This window comes from Panulirus ornatus, chromosome 19 (assembly GCF_036320965.1).
Source record: "Panulirus ornatus isolate Po-2019 chromosome 19, ASM3632096v1, whole genome shotgun sequence".
NCBI classification, from domain to species: domain Eukaryota; kingdom Metazoa; phylum Arthropoda; class Malacostraca; order Decapoda; family Palinuridae; genus Panulirus; species Panulirus ornatus.
Genome location: NC_092242.1, coordinates 21,873,142 through 21,893,504, shown reverse-complemented (window position 1 = coordinate 21,893,504; position 20,363 = coordinate 21,873,142). Strand labels below are relative to the sequence as shown.

General features: G+C 43.1%; 1 protein-coding gene across 1 annotated transcript in view; it reads right to left on the bottom strand.

Annotated features, from left to right (window-relative positions):
* Positions 1-20,363, bottom strand: part of LOC139755679 (endoplasmic reticulum aminopeptidase 1-like) — a 383,172-nt gene that overhangs the window by 244,648 nt on the left and 118,161 nt on the right. Inside the window, exon 10 of the mRNA XM_071674326.1 lies at positions 18,143-18,310. Coding sequence (XP_071530427.1) covers positions 18,143-18,310 — 168 coding nt within the window. The remainder of the gene's footprint in view (positions 1-18,142; positions 18,311-20,363) is intronic.

The following is a 20,363-nucleotide window of genomic DNA, read 5'->3' as shown; positions in this document are numbered from 1 at the left end:
AAAAGGTGAGAACAATGGAAGTAAGGGGAGTGGGGGAGGAATGGGATGTATTTAGGGAATCAGTGATGGATTGCGCAAAAGATGCTTGTGGCATGAGAAGAGTGGGAGGTGGGCTGTTTAGAAAGGGTAGTGAGTGGTGGGATGAAGAAGTAAGAGTATTAGTGAAAGAGAAGAGAGAGGCATTTGGACGATTTTTGCAGGGAAAAAATGCAATTGAGTGGGAGAAGTATAAAAGAAAGAGACAGGAGGTCAAGAGAAAGGTGCAAGAGGTGAAAAAAAGGGCAAATGAGAGTTGGGGTGAGAGACTATCAGTAAATTTTAGGGAGAATAAAAAGATGTTCTGGAAGGAGGTAAATAGGGTGCGTAAGACAAGGGAGCAAATGGGAACTTCAGTGAAGGGCGTAAATGGGGAGGTGATAACAAGTAGCGGTGATGTGAGAAGGAGATGGAATGAGTATTTTGAAGGTTTGTTGAATGTGTCTGATGACAGAGTGGCAGATATAGGGTGTTTTGGTCGAGGTGGTGTGCAAAGTGAGAGGGTTAGGGAAAATGATTTGGTAAACAGAGAAGAGGTAGTAAAAGCTTTGCGGAAGATGAAAGCCGGCAAGGCAGCAGGTTTGGATGGTATTGCAGTGGAATTTATTAAGAAAGGGGGTGACTGTATTGTTGACTGGTTGGTAAGGTTATTTAATGTATGTATGACTCATGGTGAGGTGCCTGAGGATTGGCGGAATGCGTGCATAGTGCCATTGTACAAAGGCAAAGGGGATAAGAGTGAGTGCTCAAATTACAGAGGTATAAGTTTGTTGAGTATTCCTGGTAAATTATATGCGAGGGTATTGATTGAGAGGGTGAAGGCATGTACAGAGCATCAGATTGGGGAAGAGCAGTGCGGTTTCAGAAGTGGTAGAGGATGTGTGGATCAGGTGTTTGCTTTGAAGAATGTATGTGAGAAATACTTAGAAAAGCAAATGGATTTGTATGTAGCATTTATGGATCTGGAGAAGGCATATGATAGAGTTGATAGAGATGCTCTGTGGAAGGTATTAAGAATATATGGTGTGGGAGGCAAGTTGTTAGAAGCAGTGAAAAGTTTTTATCGAGGATGTAAGGCATGTGTACGTGTAGGAAGAGAGGAAAGTGATTGGTTCTCAGTGAATGTAGGTTTGCGGCAGGGGTGTGTGATGTCTCCATGGTTGTTTAATTTGTTTATGGATGGGGTTGTAAGGGAGGTAAATGCAAGAGTCCTGGAAAGAGGGGCAAGTATGAAGTCTGTTGCGGATGAGAGAGCTTGGGAAGTGAGTCAGTTGTTGTTCGCTGATGATACAGCGCTGGTGGCTGATTCATGTGAGAAACTGCAGAAGCTGGTGACTGAGTTTGGTAAAGTGTGTGGAAGAAGAAAGTTGAGAGTAAATGTGAATAAGAGCAAGGTTATTAGGTACAGTAGGGGTGAGGGTCAAGTCAATTGGGAGGTGAGTTTGAATGGAGAAAAACTGGAGGAAGTGAAGTGTTTTAGATATCTGGGAGTGGATCTGTCAGCGGATGGAACCATGGAAGCGGAAGTGGATCATAGGGTGGGGGAGGGGGCGAAAATTTTGGGAGCCTTGAAAAATGTGTGGAAGTCGAGAACATTATCTCGGAAAGCAAAAATGGGTATGTTTGAGGGAATAGTGGTTCCAACAATGTTGTATGGTTGCGAGGCGTGGGCTATGGATAGAGATGTGCGCAGGAGGATGGATGTGCTGGAAATGAGATGTTTGAGGACAATGTGTGGTGTGAGGTGGTTTGATCGAGTAAGTAACGTAAGGGTAAGAGAGATGTGTGGAAATAAAAAGAGCGTGGTTGAGAGAGCAGAAGAGGGTGTTTTGAAATGGTTTGGGCACATGGAGAGAATGAGTGAGGAGAGATTGACCAAGAGGATATATGTGTCGGAGGTGGAGGGAACGAGGAGAAGAGGGAGACCAAATTGGAGGTGGAAAGATGGAGTGAAAAAGATTTTGTGTGATCGGGGCCTGAACATGCAGGAGGGTGAAAGGAGGGCAAGAAATAGAGTGAATTGGAGTCATGTGGTATACAGGGGTTGACGTGCTGTCAGTGGATTGAAGCAAGGCATGTGAAGCGTCTGGGGTAAACCATAGAAAGCTGTGTAGGTATGTATATTTGCGTGTGTGGACGTGTGTATGTACATGTGTATGGGGGGGGGGGTTGGGCCATTTCTTTCGTCTGTTTCCTTGCGCTACCTCGCAAACGCGGGAGACAGCGACAAAGTATTAAAAAAAAAAAAAAAAAAAAATATATATATATATATATTCTAAACCAGGTATTCCCAATCACCAGTCTTTTTCAGCACATAAATCTAAAAGCTCTTCACCATTTCCATTTACAACACTGAACACCCCATGTATACCAATTATTCCCTCAACTGCCACATTACTCACCTTTGCATTCAAATCACCCATCACTATAACCCGGTCTCATGCATCAAAACCACTAACACACTCATTCAGCTGCTCCCAAAACACTTGCCTCTCATGATCTTTCTTCTCATGCCCAGGTGCATATGCACCAATAATCACCCATCTCTCTCCATCAACTTTCTTACATTCTATCACATACTCCCACAACTCCTGTTTCAGGAGTACTGCTACTCCTACCCTTGCTCTTGTCCTCTCACTAACCCCTGACTTTACTCCCAAGACATTCCCAAACCACTCTTCCCCTTTACCCTTGAGCTTCGTTTCACTCAGAGCCAAAACATCCAGGTTCCTTTCCTCAAATATACCACCTATCTCTCCTTTTTTCACATCTTGGTTACATCCACACACATTTACACACCCCAGCTAAGCCTTCGAGGAGGATGAACACTTCCCGCGTGACTCCTTCTTCTGTTTCCCATTTTAGAAAGTTAAAAAATACAAGGAGGGGAGAATTTCTGGCCCCCCGCTCCCGTCCCTTCTAGTCACCTTCTACAACACGCGAGGAATGCGTGTGTAAGTATGTAAGTAGGAGAGATGGCCAGAGAGCGTTATTGGATTACGTGTTAATTGACAGGTACGCGAAAGAGAGACTTCTGGATGTTAATGTGCTGAGAGGTGCAACTGGAGGGATGTCTGATCATTATCTTGTGGAGGCTAAGGTGAAGATTTGTATGGGTTTTCAGAAAAGAAGAGTGAATGTTGGGGTGAAGAGGGTGGTGAGAGTAAGTGAGCTTGGGAAGGACACTTGTGTGAGGAAGTACCAGGAGAGACTGAGTACAGAATGGAAAAAGGTGAGAACAATGGAAGTAAGGGGAGTGGGGGAGGAATGGGATGTATTTAGGGAATCAGTGATGGATTGCGCAAAAGATGTTTGTGGCATGAGAAGAGTGGGAGGTGGCTTGATTAGAAAGGGTAGTGAGTGGTGGGATGAAGAAGTAAGATTATTAGTGAAAGAGAAGAAAGAGGCATTTGGACGATTTTTGCAGGGAAAAAATGCAATTGAGTGGGAGATGTATAAAAGAAAGAGACAGGAGGTCAAGAGAAAGGTGCAAGAGGTGAAAAAGAGGGCAAATGAGAGTTGGGGTGAGAGAGTATCATTAAATTTTAGGGAGAATAAAAAGATGTTCTGGAAGGAGGTAAATAAAGTGCGTAAGACAAGGGAGCAAATGGGAACTTCAGTGAAGGGCGCTAATGGGGAGGTGATAACAAGTAGTGGTGATGTGGGAAGGAGATGGAGTGAGTATTTTGAAGGTTTGTTGAATGTGTTTGATGATAGAGTTGCAGATATAGGGTGTTTTGGTCGAGGTGGTGTGCAAAGTGAGAGGGTTAGGGAAAATGATTTGGTAAACAGAGAAGAGGTAGTAAAAGCTTTGCGGAAGATGAAAGCCGGCAAGGCAGCATGTTTGGATGGTATTGCAGTGGAATTCATTAAAAAAGGGGGTGACTGTATTATTGACTGGTTGGTAAGGTTATTTAATGTATGTATGACTCATGGTGAGGTGCCTGAGGATTGGCGGAATGCGTGCATAGTGCCATTGTACAAAGGCAAAGGGGATAATAGTGAGTGCTCAAATTACAGAGGTATAAGTTTGTTGAGTATTCCTGGTAAATCATATGGGAGGGTATTGATTGAGAGGGTGAAGGCATGTACAGAGCATCAGATTGGGGAAGAGCAGTGTGGTTTCAGAAGTGGTAGAGGATGTGTGGATCAGGTGTTTGCTTTGAAGAATGTATGTGAGAAATACTTAGAAAAGCAAATGGATCTGTATGTAGCATTTATGGATCTGGAGAAGGCATATGATAGAGGTGATAGAGATGCTCTGTGGAAGGTATTAAGAATATATGGTGTGGGAGGCAAGTTGTTAGAAGCAGTGAAAAGTTTTATCGAGGATGTAAGGCATGTGTACGTGTAGGAAGAGAGGAAAGTGATTGATTCTCAGTGAATGTAGGTTTGCGGCAGGGGTGTGTGATGTCTCCATGGTTGTTTAATTTGTTTATGGATGGGGTTGTTAGGGAGGTGAATGCAAGAGTTTTGGAAAGAGGGGCAAGTATGAAGTCTGTTGGGGATGAGAGAGCTTGGGAAGTGAGTCAGTTGTTGTTCGCTGATGATACAGCGCTGGTGGCTGATTCATGTGAGAAACTGCAGAAGCTGGTGACTGAGTTTGGTAAAGTGTGTGAAAGAAGAAAGTTAAGAGTAAATGTGAATAAGAGCAAGGTTATTAGGTACAGTAGGGTTGAGGGTCAAGTCAATTGGGAGGTAAGTTTGAATGGAGAAAAACTGGAGGAAGTAAAGTGTTTTAGATATCTGGGAGTGGATCTGGCAGCGGATGGAACCATGGAAGCGGAAGTGGATCATAGGGTGGGGAAGGGGGCAAAAATCCTGGGAGCCTTGAAGAATGTGTGGATGTTGAGAACATTATCTCGGAAAGCAAAAATGGGTATGTTTGAAGGAATAGTGGTTCCAACAATGTTGTATGGTTGCGAGGCGTGGGCTATGGATAGAGTTGAGCACAGGAGGTTGGATGTGCTGGAAATGAGATGTTTGAGGACAATGTGTGGTGTGAGGTGGTTTGATCGACTAAGTAACGTAAGGGTAAGAGAGATGTGTGGAAATAAAAAGAGCGTGGATGAGAGAGCAGAAGAGGGTGTTTTGAAATGGTTTGGGCACATGGAGAGAATGAGTGAGGAAAGATTGACCAAGAGGATATATGTGTCGGAGGTGGAGGGAACGAGGAGAAGTGGGAGACCAAATTGGAGGTGGAAAGATGGAGTGAAAAAGATTTTATGTGATCGGGGCCTGAACATGCAGGAGGGTGAAAGGAGGGCAAGGAATAGAGTGAATTGGATCGATGTGGTATACTGGGGTTGACGTGCTGTCAGTGGATTGAATCATGGCATGTGAAGCGTGTGGGGTAAACCATGGAAAGCTGTGTAGGTATGTATATTTGCGTGTGTGGACGTATGTATATACATGTGTATGGGGGTGGGTTGGGCCATTTCTTTCGTCTGTTTCCTTGCGCTACCTTGCAAACGCTGGAGACAGCGACAAAGCAAAAAAAAAAAAAATATATATATTATCCCTGGGGATAGGGGATACTCCCCACGCATTCCTCGCATGTCGTAGAAGGCAACTAGAGGGGACGGGAGCGGGGGCCAGAAATCCGCCCCTCGTATTTTTAACTTTCTAAAATGGGAAATATAATAATAAAGATAATATTTATGTTCATTATTTATTTTGCTTTGTCGCTGTCTCCCGCGTTAGCGAGGTAGCGCAAGGAAACAGACGAAAGAATGGCCCAACCCACCCACATACACATGTATGTAAATACACGTCCACACACGCAAATGTACATACCTATACGTCTCAATGTACACATATCTATACATACACACAGACATATACATATATACACATGTACATAACTCATACTGTCTGCATTTATTTGTTCCTATCGCCACCTCGGCACACATGGAATAACAACCCCCTCATGTGTGCGAGGTAGCGCTAGGAAAAGACACCAAATGCCCCATTCGGTCACACTCAGTCTCTAGCTGTCATGTAATAATGCACCAAAACCACAGCTCCCTTTCCACATCCAGGCCCCAAACAACTTTCCATAGTTTACCCCAGACGCTTCACATGCCCTGGTTCAATCCATTGACAGCAAGTCGACCCCGGTATACCACATCGTTCCAATTCACTCTATTCCTTGCACGCCTTTCACCCTCCTGCATGTTCAGGCCCCGATCACTCAAAATCTTTTTCACTCCATCTTTCCACCTCCAATTTGGTCTCCCACTTCTCCTCGTTCCCTCCACCTCTGACACATATATCCTCTTTGTCAATCTTTCCTCACTCATTCTCTCCATGTGACCAAACCATTTCAAAACACCCTCTTCTGCTCTCTCAACCACACTCTTTTTCTTTCCACACATCTCTCTTACCCTTTCATTACTTACTCAATCAAACCACTTCACACCACGTATTGTCCTCAAACATCTTATTTCCAGCACATCCACCCTCCTGCGCACAACTCTATCCATAGCCCACGCCTTGCAACCATACAACATTGTTGGAACCACTATTCCTTCAAACATACCCATCTTTGCTTTCCGAGATAATGTTCTCGACTTCCAAACATTCTTCAAGGCTCCCAGAATTTTCACCCCCTTCCCCACCCTATGATTCACTTCCGCTTCCATGGTTCCATCCGCTGCCAGATCCACTCCCAGATATCTAAAACACTTTACTTCCTCCAGTTTTTCTCCATTCAAACTTACCTCCCAATTGACTTGACCCTCAACCCTACTGTACCTAATAACCTTGCTCTTATTCACATTCACTCTTAACTTTCTTCTTTCACACACTTTACCAAACTCAGTCACCAGCTTCTGCAGTTTCTTACATGAATCAGCAAACAGCGCTGTATCATCAGCGAACAACAACTGACTCACTTCCCAAGCTCTCTCATCCCCAACAGACTGCATACTTGCCCCTCTTTCCAAAACTCTTGCATTCACCTCCCTAACAACCCCATCCATAAACAAATTAAACAACCATGGAGACATCACACACCCCTGCCGCAAACCTACATTCACTGAGAACCAATCACTTTCCTCTCTTCCTACACATACACATGCCTTACATCCTCGATAAAAACTTTTCACTGCTTCTAACAACTTGCCTCCCACACCATATATTCTTAAAACCTTCCACACAGCATCTCTATCACCTCTATCATATGCCTTCTCCAGATACATAAATGCTACATACAAATTCATTTGTTTTTCTAAGTATTTCTCACATACATTCTTCAAAGCAAACACCTGATCCACACATCCTCTACCACTTCTGAAACCACACTGCTCTTCCCCAATCTGATGCTCTGTACATGCCTTCACCCTCTCAATCAATACCCTCTCATATAATTTCCCAGGAATACTCAACAAACTTATGCCTCTGTAATCTGAGCACTCACTCTTATCCCCTTTGCCTTTGTACAACGGCACTATGGAAGCATTCCACCAATCCTCAGGCACCTCACCATGAGTCATACATACATTAAATAACCTTACCAACCAGTCAACAATACAGTCACCCCCTTTTTTAATAAATTCCACTGGAATACCATCCAAACCTGCTGCCTTGCCGGCTTTCATCTTCCGTAAAGCTTTTACTACGTCTTCGCTATTTACCAAATCATTTAACCCAACCCTCTCACTTTGCACACCACCTCGACCAAAACACCCTATATCTGCCACTCTATCATCAAACACATTCAACAAACCTTCAAAATACTCACTCCATCTCCTTCTCACATCACCACTACTTGTTATCACCTCCCCATTAGCCCCCTTCACTGAAGTTCCCATTTGCTCCCTTGTCTTACGCACTTTATTTACCTCCTTCCAAAACATCTTTTCATTCTCCTTAAAATCTAATGACAATCTCTCACCCGAACTCTCATTTGCCCTCTTTTTCACCTCTTGCACCTTTCTCTTGACCTCCTGCCTCTTTCTTTTATACCTCTCCCAGTCATTGGCATTTTTTCCCTGCAAAAATCGTCCAAATGCCTCTCTCATCTCTTTCACTAATAATCTTACTTCTTCATCCCACCACTCACTACCTTTTCTAATCAACCCACCTCCCACGCTTCCCATGCCACAAGCATCTTTTGCGCAAGCCATCACTGCTTCCCTAAATACATCCCATTCCTCCCCCACTCCCCTTACCTCCTTTGTTCTCACCTTTTTCCATTCTGCACTCAGTCTCTCCTGGTACTTCCTCACACAAGTGTCCTTCCCAAGCTCACTTACTCTCACCACTCTCTTCATCCCACCATTCTCTCTACTTTTCTGAAAACCCCCACAAATCTTCACCTTCGCCTCCACAAGATAATGATCAGACATCCCTCCAGTTGCACCTCTCAGCAAATTAACATCCAAAAGTCTCTTTCGTGCGTCTATCAATTAACACGTAATCCAATAACGCTCTCTGGCCATCTCTCCTACTTACATACGTATACTTATGTATATCTCGCTTTTTAAACCAGGTATTCCCAATCATCAGTCCTTTTTCAGCACATAAATCTACAAGCTCTTCACCATTCCCATTTACAACACTGAACACTCCATGTATACCAATTATTCGCTCAACTGCCACATTACTCACCTTTGCATTCAAATCACCCATCACTATAACCCGATCTTGTGCACCAAAACCACTAGCACACTCATTCAGCTGCTCCCAAAACACTTGCCTATCATGATCTTTCTTCTCATGCCCAGGTGCATATGCACCAATAATCACCCATCTCTCTCCATCAACTTTCAGTTTTACCCATATCAATCTAGAGTTTACTTTCTTACACTCTATCACATACTCCCACAACTCCTGATTCAGGAGTAGTGCTACTCCTTCCCTTGCTCTTGTCCTCTCACTAACCCCTGACTTTACTCCCAAGACATTCCCAAACCACTCTTCCCCTTTACCCTTGAGCTTCGTTTCACTCAGAGCCAAAACATCCAGCTTTCTTTCCTCAAACATACTACCTATCTCTCCTTTTTTCTCATCTTGGTTACATCCACACACATTTAGACACCCCAATGTGAGCCTTCGAGGAGGATGAGCACTCCTCGAGTGACTCCTTCTTCTGTTTCCCCTTTTAGAAAGTTAAAATACAAGGAGGGGAGGGTTTCTGGCCCCCTGCTCCCGTCCCCTTTAGTCGCCTTGTACGACAAGTGAGGAATGCGTGGGAAGTATTCTTTCTCTCCTATCCCCAGGGATATTAATAATAATAATAATAATTATTATTATTATATTATTATTATTTTGCTTTGTCGCTGTCTACCGCGCCTGCGAGGTAGCGCAAGGAAACAGACGAAAGAAATGGCCCAACCCACCCCCACACATGTGCACACACACACACGTCCACACACGCAAACATACACACCCACACATCCCAACGTACACACACATATATACACACACAGACACACACATATACACACATGCACACAATTCACACTGTTTGCCCCTACTCACCCCATCGCCACCCCGCCACACACGGAATAACATCCCCCTCCCCCCTCATGTGCGCGAGGCAGCGCCAGGAAAAGACAAGAAAGGCCCCATTCGCTCACACTCAGTCTCCAGCTATCATGCAATAATAATAATAATAATAATAATAATAACAATAATAATAATATATATTTCATTTTGCTTCGTCGCTGTCTCCCGCATTAGTGAGGCAGCGCAAGGAAACATTCGAAAGAATGGCCTAACCCACCCACATACACATGTATATACATACACGTCCACACACGCAAATATACATACCTATATATCTCAACATATACATATATATAAACACACAGACATATACATATATACACATGCACATAATTCATATTGTTTGCCTTTATTCATTCCCATCACCACCCCACCACATATGAAATAAATTCCCCCTCCCCCCTCATGTGTGTGAGGTAGCACTAGGAAAAGACAACAAAGGCCACATTCGTTTACACTCAGTCTCTAGCTGTCATGTAATAATGCACTGAAACCACAGCTCCCTTTCCACATCCAGGCCCCACAGGAAAATATAATAATAATAATAATAATAATAATAATAATAATAATAATAATAATAATATAAATAATAATGATAATGATAATGATAATAATAATAACACTAATATCCCTGGCGATAGGGGAGAAAGAATACTTCCCACACATTCCTAACGTGTCGTACAAGGCGACTAAAGGGGACTGGAGCGGAGGGCTAGAAACGATCCCCTCCTTGTATTTCAACTTTCTAAAAGGGGAAACAGAAGAAGGAGTCATGCGGGAAGTGCTCATCCTCCTCGAAGGCTCAGATTGGGGTGTCTAAATGTGTGTGGATGTAAAAAGAGGAGAAAAAAAGGAGAGATAGGTAGTATGTTTGAGGAAAGGATCCTGGATGTTTTGGCTCTAAGTGAAATGAAGCTCAAAGGTAAAGGGAAAGAGTGGTTTGGGAATGTCTTGGGAGTAAAGTCAGGGGTTAGTGAGAGGACAAGAGCAAGGGAAGGAGTAGCACTACTCCTGAAACAGGAGTGGTGGGAGTAGGTGATAGAGGGTAAGAAAGTAAACTTGAGATTGATATGTAAAACTGAAAGTGGATGGAGGGAGATGGGTGATCATTGGTGCATATGCACCTTGGCATGAGAAGAAAGATCATGAGAGGCAAGTGTTTTGGGAGCAGATGAGTGAGTGTGTTAGTAGTTTTGGTGCACGAGACTGGGTTATAGTGATGAGTGATTTCAATACAAAGGTGAGTAATGTGGCAGTTGAGGGAATAATTGGTGTACATGGGGTGTCCACTGTTGTAAATGGAAATGGTGAAGAGCTTGTAGACTTATGTGCTGAGAAAGGACTGATGATTGGGAATATCAGGTTTAAAAAGAGAGATATAAATAAGTATATTATGTAAGTAGGAGAGATGGCCAGAGAGCATTATTGGATTACATGATCATTGATAGGCGTGCGAAAGAGAGACTTTTGGATGTTAATGTGCTGAGGTGCAACTGAAGGGATGTCTGATCATTATCTTGTGGAGGCAAAGGTGAAGATATGTAGAGGTTTTCAGAAAAGAAGAGAGAATGTTGGGGTGAAGAGAGTGGTGAGAGTAAGTGAGCTTGGGAAGGAGACTTGTGTGAGGAAGTACCAGGAGAGACTGAGTACAGAATGGAAAAAGGTGAGAACAATGGAAATAAGGGGAATGGGGGAGGAATGGGATGTATTTAGGGAAGCAGTGATGGCTTGTGCAAAAGATGCTTGTGGCATGAGAAGCGTGGGAGGTGGGTTGATTAGAGAGGGTAGTGAGTGGTGGGATGAAGAAGTAAGATTATTAGTGAAAGAGAAGAGAGAGGCATTTGGACGAGTTTTGTAGGAAAATAATGCCAATGACTGGGAGAGGTATAAAAGAAAGAGGCAAGAGGTCAAGAGAAAGGGGCAGGAGGTGAAAAAGAGGGCAAATGAGAGTTGGGGTGAGAGAGTATCATTAAATTTTAGGGAGAATAAAAAGATGTTTTGGAAGGACGTAAATAAAGTGTGTAAGACAAGGGAACAAATGGGAACATCAGTGAAGGGGGCTAATGGGGAGGTGATAACAAGTACTGGTGACGTGAGAAGGAAATGGAGTGAGTATTTTGAAGGTTTGTTGAATGTGTTTGATGATAGAGTGGCAGATATAGGGTGTTTTGGTTGAGGTGGTGTGCAAAGTGAGAGGGTTAAAGAGAATGATTGTTAAACAGAGAAGAGGCAGTAAAAGCTCTGCGGAAGATGAAAGCCGGCAAGGCAGCAGGTTTGGGTGGTATTGCAGTGGAATTTATTAAAAAAGGGGGTGACTGTATTGTTGACTGGTTGGTAAGGTTATTTAATGTATGTATGACTCATGGTGAGGTGCCTGAGGACTGGCGGAATGCATGCATAGTGCCACTGTATAAAGGCAAAGGGGATAAAAAGGAGTGCTCAAATTACAGAGGTATAAGTTTGTTGAGTTTTCCTGGGAAATCATATGGGAGGGTATTGAATTAGAGGGTGAAGGCAAGTACAGAGCATCAGACTGGGGAAGAGCAGTGTGGTTTCAGAAGTGGTTGAGGATATGTGGGTCAGATGTTTGCTTTGAAGAATGTATGTGAGAAATACTTAGAAAAGCAAATGGATTTGTATGTAGCATTTATGGATCTGGAGAAGGCATATGATAGAGTTGAAAGAGGTGCTGTGTGGAAGGTATTAACAATATATGCCGTGGGAGGTAAGTTGTTAGAAGCAGTGAAAAGTTTTTATCGAGGTTGTAAGGCATGTGTACGAGCAGGAAGAAAGGAAAGTGATTGGTTCTCAGTGAATGTTGGTTTGTGGCAGAGGTGTATGATGTGTCCATGGTTGTTTAATTTGTTTATGGATGGGGTTGTTAGGGACATGAATGGAAGAGTTTTGGAAAGAGGGGCAAGTATGCAGTCTGCTGTGGATGAGAGAGCTTGGGAAGTGAGTCAGTTGTTGTTTGCTGGTGGCTGATTCGGGCAAGAAACTGCAGAAGCTGGTGACTGAGTTTGGTAAGGTGTGTGAAAGAAGAAAGCTGAGAGTAAATGTGAATAAGAGCAAGGTTATTAGGTACAGTAGGGTTGAGGGACAAGTCAATTGGGAGGTAAGTCTGAATGGAGAAAAATCAGAGGATGTGAAGTTTTTTAGACATCTGGGAGTACATTTGGCAGCAAATGAAACCATGGAAGTGGAAGTGAGTCACAGGCTGGGGGAGGAGGCAAAAGTTCTGGGAGCGTTGAAAAATGTGTGGAAGTCAAGAACGTTATCTTGGTAAGCAAAATTGGGTATGCTTGAAGGAATAGTGGTTCCAACAATGTTATATAGTTGCGAGGCATGGGCTATAGATAGAGTTGGGCGCAGGAGGGTGGATGTGCTGGAAATGAGATGTTTGAGGACAATATGTGGTGTGAGGTGGTTTGATCAAGTAAGTAATGTAAGGGTAAGAGAGATGTGTGGTAACAAAAAGTGTGGTTGAGAGAGCAGAAGAGGATGTTTTGAAATGGTTTGGTCAAATGGAGAGAATGAGTGAGGAAAGATTGACCAACACGATATATGCGTCAGAGGTGGAGGGAACAAGGAGAAGTGGGAGACCAATCTGGAGGTGGAAAGATGGAGTGAAAGAGATTTTGAGTGATCGGGGCCTGAACATGCAGGAGGGTGAAAGGCATGAAAGTAATAGAGTGAATTGGAACGATGTGGTATACTGGGGTCAACGTGCTGTCAATGGATTGAACCAGGGCATGTGAAGTGTCTGGGGTAAGCCATGGAAAGTTTTATGGGGCCTGGATGTGGAAAGGGAGCTGTGTTTTCGGTGCATTATACATAACAGCTAGAGACTGTGTGAATGAATGTGGCCTTTGTTGTCTTTTTCTAGTGCTACCTCGTGCACATGTGGGGGGAGAATGTTGTCATTTCATGTGTGGTGGGTTGGCGATGGGAATGAATAAGGGCAGACAGTATGAATTATGTACATGCGTATATAAGTATATGTCTGTGTGTGTATATATATGTATATGTTGAGATGTATAGGTATGTATATGTGCGAGTGTGGGCATGTATGTAGATATATGTGTATGTGGGTGGGTTGGGCCATTCTTTCGTCTGTTTCCTTGCGCTACCTCGCTAACGTGGCAGATGACAACAAAGTATAATAAATATAATAAATAATAACAATAATAATAATAATAATAATAATAATAGATGCCATTCAAACTTACCTCCCAATTGACTTGACCCTCAACCCTACTGTACCTAATAACCTTGCTCTTATTCACATTCACTCTTAACTTTCTTCTTTCACACACTTTACCAAACTCAGTCACCACCTTCTGCAGTTTCTTACATGAATCAGCCAACAGCGCTGCATCATCAGCGAACAACAACTGACTCACTTCCCAAGCTCTCTCATCCCCAACAGACTGCATATTTGCCCCTCTTTCCAAAACTCTTGCATTAACCTCCCTAACAACCCCATCCATAAACAAATTAAACAACCATGGAGACATCACACACCCCTGCCGCAAACCTACATTCAATGAGAACCAATCACTTTCCTCTCTTCCTACATGTACACATGCCTTACATCCTAGATAAAAACTTTTCACTGCTTCTAACAACCTGCCTCCCACACCATATATTCTAAATACTTTCTATAGAGCATCTCTATCAACTCCATCATATGCCTTCTCCAGATCCATAAATGCTACATACAAATTCATTTGCTTTTCTAAGTATTTCTCACATATTCTTCAAAGCAAACACCTGATCCACACATCCTCTACCACTTCTGAAACCATGCTGCTCTTCCCCAATCTGATGCTCTGTACATGCCTTCACCCTCTCAATCAATATCCTCCAATATAATTTACCAGGAATACTCAACAAACTTATACCTCTGTAATTTGAGCACTCACTTTTATCCCCTTTGCCTTTGGACAAGGGCACTATGCAAGCATTCTGCCAATCCTCAGGCACCTCACCATGAGTCATACATACATCAAATATTCTTACCAACAAGTCAACAATACAGTCATCCCCTTTTTTAACAAATTCCACTGCAATACCATCCAAACCCGCTGCCTTGCCGACTTTCATCTTCCGCAAAGCTTTTACTACCTCTTCTCTGTTTATCAAATCATTTTGCCTAACCCTCTCACTTTGCACACCACCTCGACCAAAACACGCTATATCTGCCACTCTATCATCGAACACATTCAACAAACCTTCAAAATACTCACTCCATCTTCTTCTCACATCACCACTACTTGTTATCACCTCCCCACTTGCCCCCTTTACTGACGTTCCCATTTGTTCCCTTGTCTTATGCACTTTATTGACCTCCTTCCAAAAAATCTTTTTTTTTTCTTTTTTTTTTTCTTTGTCGCTGTCTCCCGCGTTTGCGAGGTAGCGCAAGGAAACAGACGAAAGAAATGGCACAACCCACCCCCATACACATGTATATACATACGTCCACACGCGCAAATATACATACCTACACAGCTTTCCATGGTTTACCCCAGACGCTTCACATGCCCTGATTCAATCCACTGACAGCACGTCAACCCCAGTATACCACATCGATCTAATTCACTCTATTCCTTGCCCTCCTTTCACCTCCTGCATGTTCAGGCCCCGATCACACAAAATCTTTTTCACTCCATCTTTCCACCTCCAATTTGGTCTCCCACTTCTCCTCGTTCCCTCCACTTCCGACACATATATCCTCTTGGTCAATCTTTCCTCACTCATTTTCTCCATGTGCCCAAACCATTTCAAAACACCCTCTTCTGCTCTCTCAACCATGCTCTTTTTATTTCCACACATCTCTCTTACCCTTATGTTACTTACTCGATCAAACCACCTCACACCACACATTGTCCTCAAACATCTCATTTTCAGCACATCCATCCTCCTGCGCACAACTCTATCCATAGCCCACGCCTCGCAACCATACAACATTGTTGGAACCACTATTCCTTCAAACATACCCATTTTTGCTTTCCGAGATAATGTTCTCGACTTCCACACATTCTTCAAGGCCCCTAGAATTTTCACCCCCTCCCCCACCCTATGATCCACTTCCGCTTCCATGGTTCCATCCGCTGCCAGATCCACTCCCAGATATCTAAAACACTTCACTTCCTCCAGTTTTTCTCCATTCAAACTTACCTCCCAATTGACTTGACCCTCAACCCTACTGTACCTAATAACCTTGCTCTTATTCACATTTACTCTTAACTTTCTTCTTTCACACACTTTACCAAACTCAGTCACCAGCTTCTGCACTTTCTCACATGAATCAGCCACCAGCGCTGTATCATCAGCGAACAACAACTGACTCACTTCCCAAGCTCTCTCATCCCCAACAGACTTCATACTTGCCCCTCTTTCCAAAACTCTTGCATTCACCTCCCTAACAACCCCATCCATAAACAAATTAAACAACCATGGAGACATCACACACCCCTGCCGCAAACCTACATTCACTGAGAACCAATCACTTTCCTCTCTTCCTACACGTACACATGCCTTACATCCTCGATAAAAACTTTTCACTGCTTCTAACAACTTGCCTCCCACACCATATATTCTTAATACCTTCCACAGAGCATCTCTATCAACTCTATCATATGCCTTCTCCAGATCCATAAATGCTACATACAAATCCATTTGTTTTTCTAAGTATTTCTCACATACATTCTTCAAAGCAAACACCTGATCCACACATCCTCTACCACTTCTGAAACCACACTGCTCTTCCCCAATCTGATGCTCTGTACATGCCTTCACCCTCTCAATCAATACCCTCCCATATAATTTCCCAGGAATACTCAACAAACTTATACCTCTGTAATTTGAGCACTCACTCTTATCCCCTTTGCCTTTGTACAATGGCACTATGCACGCATTCCGCCAATCCTTAGGCACCTCACCATGAATCATACATACATTAAATAACCTTACCCTAAAATTTGATGATACTCTCTCACCCCAACTCTCATTTGCCCTCTTTTTCACCTCTTACACCCTTCTCTTGACCTCCTGCCTCTTTCTTTTATACCTCTCCCACTCATTTGCATTATTTCCCTGCAAAAATCGTCCAAATGCCTCTCGCTTCTCTTTCACTCATAATCTTACTTCTTCATCCCACCACTCACTACCTTTTCTAATCTGCCCACCTCCCACGCTTCTCATGCCACAAGCATCTTTTGCGCAAGCCAACACTGCTTCCCTAAATACATCCCATTCCTCCACCACTCTGCACTGGAGGAAGGTAAGTGTTTTAGATATCTGGGAGTGGATTTAGCAGCGGATGGAATCATGGAGGCGGAAGTGAATCATAGGGTGGGGTAGGAGGCGAAAGTTCTGGGAGAATTGAAGAATGTGTGGAAGTCAAGAACATTATCTCAGAAAGCAAAAATGGTTATGTTTGAAGGAATAGTGGTTCCAACAATTTAACACAGTTGCGAGGCGTGGGCTATGGATAGAGTTGTGCGGAGGGTAGTTGTGCTGGAAATGAGATGTTTGAGGACAATATGTGGTGTGAGGTGGTTTGACTGAGTAAGTGATAATAGGGTAAGAGAGATGTGTGGTAATAAAAAAGAGTGTGGTTGAGAGAGCAGAAGAGGGTGTACTGAAATGGTTTGGTCACATGGAGAGAATGAGTGAGGAAAGATTGACCAAGTGGATATATGTGTCAGAGGTGGAGGGAACGAGGAGAAGTGGGAGACCAAACTGGAGGTGGAAAGATGGAGTGAAAAAGATTTTGATTGATCGGGGCCTGAACATGCAGGAGGGTGAAAGGTGTGAAAGGAATAGAGTGAATTGGAACGATGTGGTATACCGGGGTCGATGTGCTGTCAATGGATTGAACCACGGCATGTGAAGCGTCTGGGGTAAACCATGGAAACTTCTGCGGGGCCTGGATGGGGAAAGGGAGCTGTGGTTTTGGTGTATTATTACATGACAGCTAGAGACTGAGTGTGAACGAAAGTGGCCTTTGTTGTCTTTTCCTAGCGCTACCTTGCACACATTTGGGGGAGGGGGTGGTTATTTTCATGTGTGGCGGAGTGGCGATGGGAATGAATAAAGGCAGACAGTATGAATTATGTGCATGTGTATATATGTATATGTCTGTGTGTGCATATATATGTATATGTTGAGATGTATAGGTATGTATATTTGCATGTGTGGATGTGTATGTATACATATGTGTATGTGGGTGGGTTGGGCCATTCTTTCGTCTGTTTCCTTGCACTACCTCGCTAAAGCGGAAAACAGCGACAAAGCAAAATAAATAAATATAAATAATAGATGTTTCATTCAATAATTATGGTGGGTGCTAGGAATTACTTCACTTCTACATTACAGCAAAGTTCATTTGCTTTTTGACTCATTAGCTACTAATAATAGAAGTAAAGAGTAATTACAATGCAGGTGGCAGCAAACCGAGGTAATGTATCACATCTATTGTTTCTCAAACCATTTAACTACTATACATTTCTTTATCATGTTCAAACATATTAGGGTAAGTAATGAATATCAATTACTACAGAATAGAATCAACTATGTACATACATACCTTGATATCTAACAAATTGCCATGTTTCTTTGAAACCTCTGTCAGAGCTTCCCATAAATCATCACTGGCTGCATTACCATACCGATGTGAATCTAAGTACAGTCTTAGACCCTCCTTCAGTATGTCACGACCAATGAAAGACTCAAGCATGCTAATTATAGAGGCACCCTAAGAGGGAAAGAATATACTAATAATATCAAGAAAATTATTACAGTCTTTTTTTCATACTAGGTCACTATTTCTCACATTAATAAACAAGCACCAGGAAAAGATGAACAAAGGCTGTATCTGCTCACATCCATTCTCTAGCTGTCATGTGTAATCCACCAAAACCACAGCTCGCAATCCACAACCAGGCTCACACGCCCTGGTTCTGTCCACTCACAGCATGTCAGCCAATGTATATGACATTGCTCCAATTCACTTTACCCTGTGCACACCTTTCACCCTCCTACATGTTTAGACCCACATCACTCAATATCTTTTATTTCATCCAGACTTCTACTATATAAGAGTCTACAAATACACCAACACACACCTGGCATATGGTAGGGTGTGTGTGCATAAAGACACAGAAGTAAAGACATAGTACTTATAGGCAAGGTTCACAAGTGTCAAATAAAAAAATACATATATATACCAAAATAAACAGACAAAAGACAAAAGAATGGCCCAACCCCCCCCCATACACATGTATATACATACGTCCACACACGCAAATATACATACCTACACAGCTTTCCATGGTTTACCCCAGACGCTTCACATGCCTTGATTCAATCCACTGACAACACGTCAACCCCGGTATACCACATCGCTCCAATTTACTCTATTCCTTGCCCTCCTTTCACCCTCCTGCATGTTCAGGCCCCGATCACACAAAATCTTTTTCACTCCATCTTTCCACCTCCAATTTGGTCTCCCTCTTCTCCTTGCTCCCTCCACCTCCGACACATATATCCTCTTGGTCAATCTTTCCTCACTCATCCTCTCCATGTGCCCAAACCACTTCAAAACACCCTCTTCTGCTCTCTCAACCACGCTCTTTTTATTTCCACACATCTCTCTTACCCTTATGTTACTCACTCGATCAAACCACCTCACACCACACATTGTCTTCAAACATCTCATTTCCAGCACATCCATCCTCCTGCGCAAAACTCTATCCATAGCCCACGCCTCGCAACCATACAACATTGTTGGAACCACTATTCCTTCAAACATACCCATTTTTGCTTTCCGAGATAATGTTCTCGACTTCCACACATTCTTCAAGGCCCCCAGAATTTTCGCCCCCTCCCCCACCCTATGATCCACTTCCGCTTCCATGGTTCCATCCGCTGCCAGATCCACTCCCAGATATCTAAAACACTTCACTTCCTCCAGTTTTTCTCCATTCAAACTCACCTCCCAATTGACTTGACCCTAAACCCTACTGTACCTAATAACCTTGCTCTTATTCACATTTACTCTTAACTTTCTTCTTCCACACACTTTACCAAACTCAGTCACCAGCTTCTGCAGTTTCTCACATGAATCAGCCACCAGCGCTGTATCATCAGCGAACAACAACTGACTCACTTCCCAAGCTCTCTCATCCCCAACAGACTTCATACTTGCCACTCTTTCCAAAACTCTTGCATTTACCTCCCTAACAACCCCATCCATAAACAGATTAAACAACCATGGAGACATCACACACCTCTGCCGCAAACCTACATTCACTGAGAACCAATCACTTTCCTCTCTTCCTACACGTACACATGCCTTACATCCTCGATAAAAACTTTTCACTGCTTATAACAACTTTCCTCCCACACCATATATTCTTAATACCTTCCATATATATGGGGAGGTGATAACAAGTAGTGGTGATGTGAGAAGGAGATGGAGTGAGTATTTTGAAGGTTTGTTGAATGTGTTTGATGATAGAGTGGCAGATATAGGGTGTTTTGGTCGAGGTGGTGTGCAAAGTGAGAGGGTTAGGGAAAATGATTTGGTAAACAGAGAAGAGGTAGTAAAAGCTTTGCGGAAGATGAAAGCCGACAAGGCAGCAGGTTTGGATGGTATTGCAGTGGAATTTATTAAAAAAGGGGGTGACTGTACTGTTGACTGGTTGGTAAGGTTATTTAATGTATGTATGACTCATGGTGAGGTACCTGAGGATTGGCGGAATGCGTGCATAGTGCCATTGTACAAAGGCAAAGGGGATAAGAGTGAG